General features: G+C 43.2%; 1 protein-coding gene across 1 annotated transcript in view; it reads right to left on the minus strand.

Moving 5' to 3' along the window:
- Nucleotides 1-9,483, minus strand: part of LOC139025179 (uncharacterized) — a 64,041-nt gene that overhangs the window by 31,942 nt on the left and 22,616 nt on the right. Inside the window, exon 3 of the mRNA XM_070440254.1 lies at nucleotides 2,689-2,908. Coding sequence (XP_070296355.1) covers nucleotides 2,689-2,908 — 220 coding nt within the window. The remainder of the gene's footprint in view (nucleotides 1-2,688; nucleotides 2,909-9,483) is intronic.

The following is a 9,483-nucleotide window of genomic DNA, read 5'->3' on the forward strand; positions in this document are numbered from 1 at the left end:
CCAACTCAATCATCAAGTTGCGGATGACACTACAGTGGTAGGCTTGATTACCAACAACGACGAGACGGCCTACAGGGAGGAGGTGAGGGCTCGGAGTGTGGTGTCAGGAAAATAACCTCACACTCAACGTCAACAAACAAAGGAGATGATTGTGGACTTCAGGAAACAGCAGAGGGAGCACCCCCTATCCACATCGACGGGTCAGTAGTGGAGAAGGTGGAAAGTTTTAAGTTCCTCGGTGTACACATCACGGACAAACTGAATTGGGTCCACCCACACAGACAGCGTCGTGAAGAAGGCGCAGCAGCGCCTCTTCAACCTCAGAGAGCTGAAGAAATTCGGCTTGTCACCAAAAGCACTCACAAACTTCTACAGATGCACAATCGAGAGCATCCTGTCGGGCTGTATCACCGCCTGGTACGGCAACTGCTCCGCCCACAACCGTAAGGCTCTCCAGAGGTAGTGAGGTCTGCAGAACGCATCACGGGGGCAAACTACCTGCCCTCCAGGACACCTAACACACCGATGTCACAGGAAGCCATAAAGATCATCAAGGACAACAACCACCAAGCACTGCCTGTTCACCCCGCTATCATCCAGAAGGCGAGGTCAGTACAGGTGCATCAAAGCAGGGACCGAGAGACTGAAAAACATTCTATCTCAAGGCCATCAGACTGTTAAACAGCCACCACTAACATTTAGGCCGCTGCCAACTACTGACTCAACTCCAGCCACTTTAAAAATGGGAATTGATGGAAATTATGTAAAAATGTACCCATAGCCACTTTAAACAATGCCACTTAATATAATGTTTACATACCCTACATTACCATCTCATATGTAATATATGTACTCTATATCATCTACTGCATCTTGCCATCTTTATGTAATACATGTACCACTAGCCACTTTAAACTATGCCACTTTATGTTTACATACCCTACAGTACTCATCTCATATGTATATACCGTACTCTATACCATCTACTGCATCTTGCCTATGCCGTTCTGTACCACCACTCATTCATATATCTTTATGTACATATTCTTTATCCCTTTACACTTGTGTGTGTATAAGGTAGTAGTTGTGGAATTGTTAGGTTAGATTACTTGTTGGTTATTACTGCATTGTCGGAACTAGAAGCACAAGCATTTCGCTACACTCGCATTAACATCTGCTAACCATGTGTATGTGACTAATAAATTTGATTTGATTTGTATTGGAGAGAGTCTCAGTCTTATTTCATTTCACACACACAGTCTGTGCCTGTATTTCGTTTTCATGCTAGTGAGGGCCGAGAATTCACTCTCACATAGGTACGTGGTTGCAAAGGGCATCAGTGTCTTAACAGCACGATTTGCCAAGGCAGGATACTCTGAGCGCAGCCCAATCCAGAAATCTGGCAGTGGCTTTTGATTAAGTTCTATTTTCACATAACCGCTTGTTGCAATTTCGATGAGGCTCTCTTGTTCAGATATTGGTAAGTGGACTGTAGGTTAGGGCATGGAAGGGATAATGAATTCAGTTGTTTGTTTCATCCGTTTCGGGAAAGTGTTCAGGTGCTTCGCTATATCACATTTGACATTGTCCGTAAGTTTGAGTTTATTTGCACACAAAAAATCATACAATGATGGAAAGACCTGTGTGTTGTCCTTGTTAATGCAGACAGAGAAGATATAGTTGCGGAAAATCCCTGTAATCCTAGATTCAGATCATTCAGACAAGAAAAAACATCACCCAGATAGGCCAGTCGTGAGAAACTCGTCATCATGCAAGCGGTCACCTAAATGTATAGCTCCGTTGGAAAATATAAATGAACTGTTTGAAAATGTGAATTTTTGGGGGGGCATGCCCCCGACGGCATTGCGCGTACCCCAGTTTGGGAATACCTGCACTAGACAAAGAAGTCACAGAAATGAAGCGATATCATTGACTTACACAACAAATAAAGTTGTTCAAGCAAAGTTAGCGCATAAGAGTTATTTAATGCTATTCTTTACCTTTTCACAAATTGAAAAAAGGGCCCACGATTTTCTCACCCAACCATGGTCAGTAAAGAGTTCTGCTGCACACGAATCAATTCCTTTCTGATGGTCTGTTCACCGGCAACTTGCCGCAAGTGAACTGGCTGGCCGTTGGAATCGGGTTTGAATAGTGAACGGAGGATGCTCGAGATGATAGCACCACCCTTTGCGTCACTGTTTGCATTCCAGGACGTCTTTACTGCAGTCGTGCTGCGCATCTTAGAAGATTGCTGCTATAGTAATGCTGCTATACCCGTGTCMCTTTTGCAACACTTTTACTATTGATCAATACAAGCTTGAGACACATTTTGCCATAGTCTCAAAAGTAAGTTTAGGATAGGTTAGAACTCGAACTCTGTGATATTTATATTCTCCTATAGGCCTTCCTGTAAAGGAGTGACATCATGAAGAATGCAGAATGTCCTCGAGCACAGAAAGACCCACTATTTTCTTTCAAAGGCCAGGGGAGCTTAGTCATCAGTCTGTCTGTAGTCTGTACAGAGGCATCCAGACATCTTAGAAGTGTATATATCACAGATAATAGAGTTCTATATGTTTGATCTACACAAATAGACAGTAATTAGGAATCAGTCTGCTGTAGTACAGTTTTTCCACATCTAAAATGGCAGTTATGGTTGATATTCAATAAAATAATAAACCTCACCTGTCCACAGGTATAACAGCCTGGCTTTCCCTCTGAAGACCCTCTCCCAGGTCTCTATCAGTAGAACCACTGGAGGCCCTCTCGGGCAGGAGGCTGGAGTTACTGTCTGTACCCAGGTTATTGGCTCTCTTCATGGGGAGGCCCTCCTCGATCTGATGGGTGACAAGGGTGCCAGGCTGCTGCAAGCTTTTCTTTGGAAGCTTGGGGGTTGGAGATGGCTCTGTGTGAATAGTTTAGTTTATTAGGATCCCCATTAGCTACTGCACGTGCAGAAACTCTTCCTGGGGTCCACATAAAATKTACAATTACACGACAAAGTACAGAACAAGAACTACATAAGATATTACATTAAATTCTAAATAAAAGCTATATTGGTAAGACACCAAGAGACAACAAAAATACTATTTTAACACTATTCATATACACTGAACAAAAATATAAACGCAACAAGCAACAATTTCAAAGATTTGACTGAGTTACAGGAAGTCAGTCAATTTAAATGAATTCATTAGGCCTTTATCTAGGGATTTCACATGACTGGGAATACAGATATGCATCTGTTGGTCACAGATACCTTTTAAAAAAAGGTAGGGGCATGGATCAGAAAACCAGTCAATATCTGGTGTGACCATCATTTGCCTCATGCAGCACGACACATCTCCGTTATATAAAGTTGATCAGGCTGTTGATTATGGCCTGTGGAATGTTGTCCCACTCCTCTTCAATGGCTGTGCGAAATTGCTGGATATTGGCGGGAACTGAAACACGCCGTCGTACACGTCGATTCAGAGCATCTCAAACATGCTCAATGGGTGTCATGTCTGGTCAGTATGCAGGCCATGGAAGAACTGGGACATTTTCAACTTCCAGGAATTGTGTACAGATCTTTGTGACATGGGGCCGTGCATTATTATGCTGAAACAAGGTGATGGCGGCGAATGAATGGCATGACAACGGGCCTCTGGATCTCATCACGGTATCTCTGTGCGTTCAAATTGCCATTGCTAAAATGTAATTGTGTTCATTGTCCATAGCTTATGCCTGCCCATACCATAACCCCAGTGCCACCATGGGGCACTCTGTTCACAACATTGACATCAACAATCCTCTCACCACCACGACACCCACATGACGCTGTCAGCCATCTGCCCGGTACAGTTGAAACCGGGATTCATCCGTGAAGAGCACACTTCTCCAGTACCCTGGTGAGAACGACGAGCACGCCGATTAGCTTCCCTGAGACGGTTTCCGACAGTTTGTGCAGAAATTCTTGAAACCCACAGATTCATCAGCTGTCCGGGTGGCTGGTCTCAGACGATCCCGCAGGGGAAGAAGCCAGATATGGAGGTCCTGGGCTGGCGTGGTTACACGTGGTCTGCCGTTGAGGCCTGTTGTACATACTGCCAAATTCTCTAAAAACGACTTTGGAGGGGGCTTATGGTAGATTATTGATATGCCACACCTATCAGGTGGATGGATTATCTTGGCAAAGGAGAAATGCTCACTAACAGGGGGATGTTAAACAAATTTGTGCACAAAAGCTTTTGTGCGTATGGAGAAAAATAAATCTGGGATCTTAAATTTCAGCTCATGAAACATGGGACTAACACTTTACATGTTGCGTTGATATTTTTGTTGAGTGTACCTATATACAGTACAGTTAATTAGATCTTTAGAAAGAGGAGAGTTACTGTGATACTATATAACAGCTATTGCTTTTGCCTGAATAACCTCTGGTGGCAGAGCATTCTACGATGACATGGTTTTATACATACCTGATGGACGCATTAAATTCGTTTTTGTTTTGGATATCGTGAAGAACACTCTAGTGGCGTGTCTGGTGGGGTATGTACAGTTGAAGTCGGAAGTTTACATACACCTTATTCAAATACATTTAAACTCAGTTTTTCACAATTTCTGACATTTAATCCTAGTAAAAATGCCCTGTTTTAGGTCAGTTAGGATCACCATTATATCCATTTGGAACCCATTTGCGACCAAGCTTTAACTTCCTGACTGATGTCTTGAGATGTTGCTTCAATATATCCACATCATTTCCTTGCCTCATGATGCCATCTATTTTGTGAAGTGCACCAGTCCCCTCTGCAGCAAAGACCCCCACAACATGATGCTGCCACCCCCATGGCTTCATGGTTGGGATGGTGTTCTTTGGCTTGCAAGCCTCCCCTTTTTCCTCCAAACTTAACGATGGTCATTATGGCCAAACAGTTCTATTTTTGTTTCATCAGACCAGAGGACATTTCTCGAAAAAGTATGATCTTTGTCCCCACGTGCAGTTGCAAACCGTAGTCTGTCTTTTTATGGTGGTTGTTACGTTCCCCAGTTTCTGTGTTGTGGTTTTGTTTGCATGTGTGTGTTTCAGGATGGATTACTGAAATTCCCCCAAGCAGCTGATTGGTCGGCCCCATTGATGATTGGAGCTGTCCCCGCAATCTCGTCAGAAACAGCTGTCTTCAATTACCTACTCCTTCTGAAGCTATATAAGCCAGTGTTCTGTTGCTCAGAAGAGAGATGATTGCTATGTCCTGTGTTGGTTGTTATGTCCTATGTTGGTTGTTGTTGAGAGAGAGCTTATCAGTATGTCCTGTGTTTGTCAATAGGATGATTTCTTTTTTTTTTACATTGTTTGTGTTACTCCTAGGGAGTGCTTAGGCAAGAGGCCTGCGGGAATACATAAGGTAGAAGACAATGCACCGAGTATCCCTTCTGCAATGCCGACAGTTTTTACGGGGGTAAAAACTATGGCAGGGGAAAGTGAAATCGCGCCCCAATTACATGACATTCTTTTGTCTGTCACCCCCGAGAAGGTGACTGAATGTCAAAAGGGAGACCCCAGTCTTCGCAAGTGTTTTGCTTCAGTAATTTCCATTGAGGAAGCTAAAACTAGAGAGACCGCCTGCTTTAAGGAAGCAGGAGTWTTGATKYGTAAATGGGCAGCTCATGACACCAATTAAATGATAAAGACCCCAGATCACAGGCGTTCTTCCCGTGTGCCATGTTAACATGCTGAAAGCATATGTGTGTGACTCTCCCAACAGTTCCTCAGGTAATCTGGTCCAGCCCGCCATCTCCAGTGTGGCTGCGGTGGTGCTGAAGCCTGGCTGGGACCTTAAGGAGGATGTGTGTGAGTTACGCCATACGATACAGCAGTGTGAACGCTTATGTAATTCACAGATGCTGAAGAAGTTACACTCTCAAATGGAACATTTGGATGACGATCAAACTAATGATCTTATCCTATTGATAAGTCGTTTTCTCAGTGTGTTTCAGGACGTTCCAAGTCGCACGTCCATCTTGGAACATGAYGTGGATGTGGGGAACGCTGCTCCTATACGTCAGCATCCGTACCGGGTTAATGCAAAGAAAAGGGAGGTAATGAGAAGTGAGGTAGCTTATTTATTACAGAATGACATGGCACAACCCAGTAACAGCTCCTGGAGTTCCCCTTGTATTCTTGTTCCTAAGCCTGACGGTACGTCCCGCTTATGTACGGATTATCGTCGTGTAAATGCAGTTACAAAGTCTGATTTCTTTTCCTCTACCTCGCTTAGATGACTGCATTGATAGAATTGGCTCTGCTGCTTACGTAAGTAAGTTAAATTTGTTAAAAGGTTATTGGCAGGTGCCTCTGACCTCTCGCACATCGGACATCTTGGCTTTCATTACGCCAGAACTTCATACAATACACTGATGTCATTTGGCATGTGTAATGCACCTGTTACTTTTCAGCGCCTAGTTAACATTCTGTTCGCTGATGTGCCAAATTGTACTGCTTAYCTTGACGATGTGGTGATTCATTCGTCTACTTGGTCTGATCATCTCGCCACCTTAAAGCGTGTTTCAGCGGTTGGAGAATGCTTCTTTAACCCTCAATTTGGCCAAGTGTGAGTTTGGGAAGGCTACCGTGACTTTGGGAAACAAGTGGGACGAGGTCAAGTGCGCCCAGTAACTGGCAAAGTGGAAGCAATTGTTGCTTTCCAAGCTCCCTCGACTCGCCGCCAGTTGCGCAGATTCCTGGGGATGGTAGGGTACTATCGTACATTCTGTAAGAATTTCTCGACGGTAGTAGCTCCCCTCAAATCTCTGCTTAGTCCCAAGGTACCATTTAAGYGGTCCCAGGACTGTAACTATGCTTTTGAGTCCRSCAAAGCGCTACGTTGTAGTGCCCCAGTGCTTGCTGCCCCCAACTTTGACAAACCTTTTAAGTTTGAGGTAGACACTAGTATAGTGGGGGTGGGTGCGGTTCTCTTGCAGGAAGATGAAGAGGGAGTGGACYGGCCAGTCAGTTTCTTCTCCCSTAAGTTCAACTYGTGTCAGTCAAGGTRCTCCACCATTGAACAAGARACGCTGGCTTWATTGCTAGCCTTACAGTTCTTTGAAGTATATGTGGGCTCCAGTGCCTTGCCTGTACTGGTCTTCACGGACCATAATCCTTTAGTGTTTTTGAAGCAAATGTACAATCAGAACCACTCTTGGTAGATTAGTGTGGTACTACAGCTTATCATGAGAATACTCTACCATTATGGTAGCAAAACCTTGAGACTTCCTTAGATTAGTCGTGCACCAGCTGTCATTAACAAAGTATACATAAGAACCGCCAACCCCTTGTCTTTACCAAGAGGCCTGCTGTTCTATCCCTGCAGTGCATGTGGTAACCCACCAGCTGTATGTTTGTTCAGCCACGATCAGGTTGAACACATAAGCTCATTAACAGTTTAATAATCCATTGCGTAGATGTACTCGTGCTTGTCGTTACGTCATTCCTAATCACTTAGATATCAGTAACCCTTCGACCATCCGGATAACTATTGGCCAACCGTACAAACAGGCAGCATTAGCCACTCATCGCTGGATCCTTACAAGGCACCCCGATCTTCCTTCCGCGATATCCTCCATTTTCGTCAGGTGTTCTGGAGTAAATCCCTCTCCGTCCAACTCATTAGTGCAGTCTTGAGTATTGTTTCATAAATTGTTGGAAAAAAAACTAACTTGTTACAGATTAAACATCACCTCCATCACACAGTTGGAGGTACTTATCCAATAAAATACCTACCGTGAAATACCTAAATACTCAATCATAAAACCATTTATGAAAATACATGTTGTACAGCAATTAAAGATACACTAGTTCTTAATGCAACCGCTGTGTTAGATTTTTAAATAACTTACCCTTTGTAGTGCTACGGCCCACGTACATCACGGGCCCAAGCTTCCTGCCATCCCAGGACCTCTATACCAGGCGGTGTCAGAGGAAGCCCTAAAAATGGTCAAAAGACTCCAGCCACCCTAGTCATAGACGTTTCTCTCTGCTACCGGAGCGCCAGTCTAGGTCCTAACTTTATAGCGAGACAGCGCCTGCAATAGGGCGGAAAATAGAACTAAACATTTTCCACAGAATACGAAATAACATCATAATGGTTCCTACTTTTGCTGAGCTTCCTCAGAATGTTGTACAAGGAGTCCTCTTGTCCAGAATAAATCTTTGTTTGGTTTTAGAATGTCCTCCTCTCCTGTCGAATTAGCAAACATGCTAGCCATGTGGCGCAAACGTGCCCAACTTCACATGAACGCAAAAAGAAAGAAAATTCAAAAAAAATCGCAATAAACGTTCAATAAACTGATATAACTCGGTTTTAAAAACTCTTTGATGTTTTCATCACATATATCAAATAAATCAGAGCCGGAGATATCTAACGTGCATACCGAAAGCTTTCAAACAGAGGCAAATCTGGGTGTTCCTTCTCGCGCCTTCGAAGACAAATGAAAATTCCAGACACGTCATTCCAAAAGCTCTTGTTGGCCTCAGATCAAGCCAGACACCCCATTCCACCTCTCACTGCCTGTTGACATCTAGTGGAAGGCATATACAGTGCATGTATATCCATAGATTTCAGGCAAATTAATAGGAAGGCCCTGGAACAAGAGCCTCGGATTTTCAGATTTTCACTTCCTGTCAGGAAGTTTGCTGCAAAGTTCTGTTTTTACTCACAGATATAATTCAAACGGTTTTTAGAAACTTGAGTGTTTTCTATCCAATAGTAATAATAATGTGCATATTGTACGATCTAGAATAGAGTACGAGGCCGTTTAAATTGGCACGATTTTTTCCCAAAGTGAAAATAGCGCTCCTACACACTAACAGGTTTTAACTGCGCACCACGATACTAACATCAAAACATGCATAAATCTTTCATGGTTGAGGAGAAATTGACTACTTCTCTTCATCTTTATGAGAAATGTGTTAAATGCCTTAACTTTTGTATGATCCAATGCATGCACAACACAACACAGTTGAAAGTCGGAAACTGTCATACTTATGGAGTCGTTAACAAACTATAGTTTTTGGCAAGTCTGGTTAGGACCTCTACATAAGTCATTTTTTCAACAATTGTTTACAGATTATTTAATTTATAATTCACTGTATCACAATTCCAGTGGGTCAGAAGTTTACATACACTAAGCTAACTGCTTTAAACAGCTTGTAAAATTCCAGAAAATTATGTCATGGCTAGGCTAATTGACAACATTTGAGTCAATTGGAGGTGTACCTGTGGATGTATTTCAAGGTCTACTGTCAAAATCAGTGTGTCTGCTTGACATCATAGGAAATCAAAAAATCAGCCAAGACCTCAGAAAAAGAATTGTAGACCACAATTCAAGTTCATCCTTGGAGCAGTTTCCAAACACCTGAAGGTACCACGTTCATCTGTACAAACATAGTACACAAGTATAAACACCATGGGACCACACAGCCGTCATAACCGCTAAGGAAGG

Source organism: Salvelinus sp. IW2-2015, linkage group LG4q.1:29, assembly GCF_002910315.2.
Source record: "Salvelinus sp. IW2-2015 linkage group LG4q.1:29, ASM291031v2, whole genome shotgun sequence".
Taxonomy (NCBI): Eukaryota; Metazoa; Chordata; class Actinopteri; order Salmoniformes; family Salmonidae; genus Salvelinus; species Salvelinus sp. IW2-2015.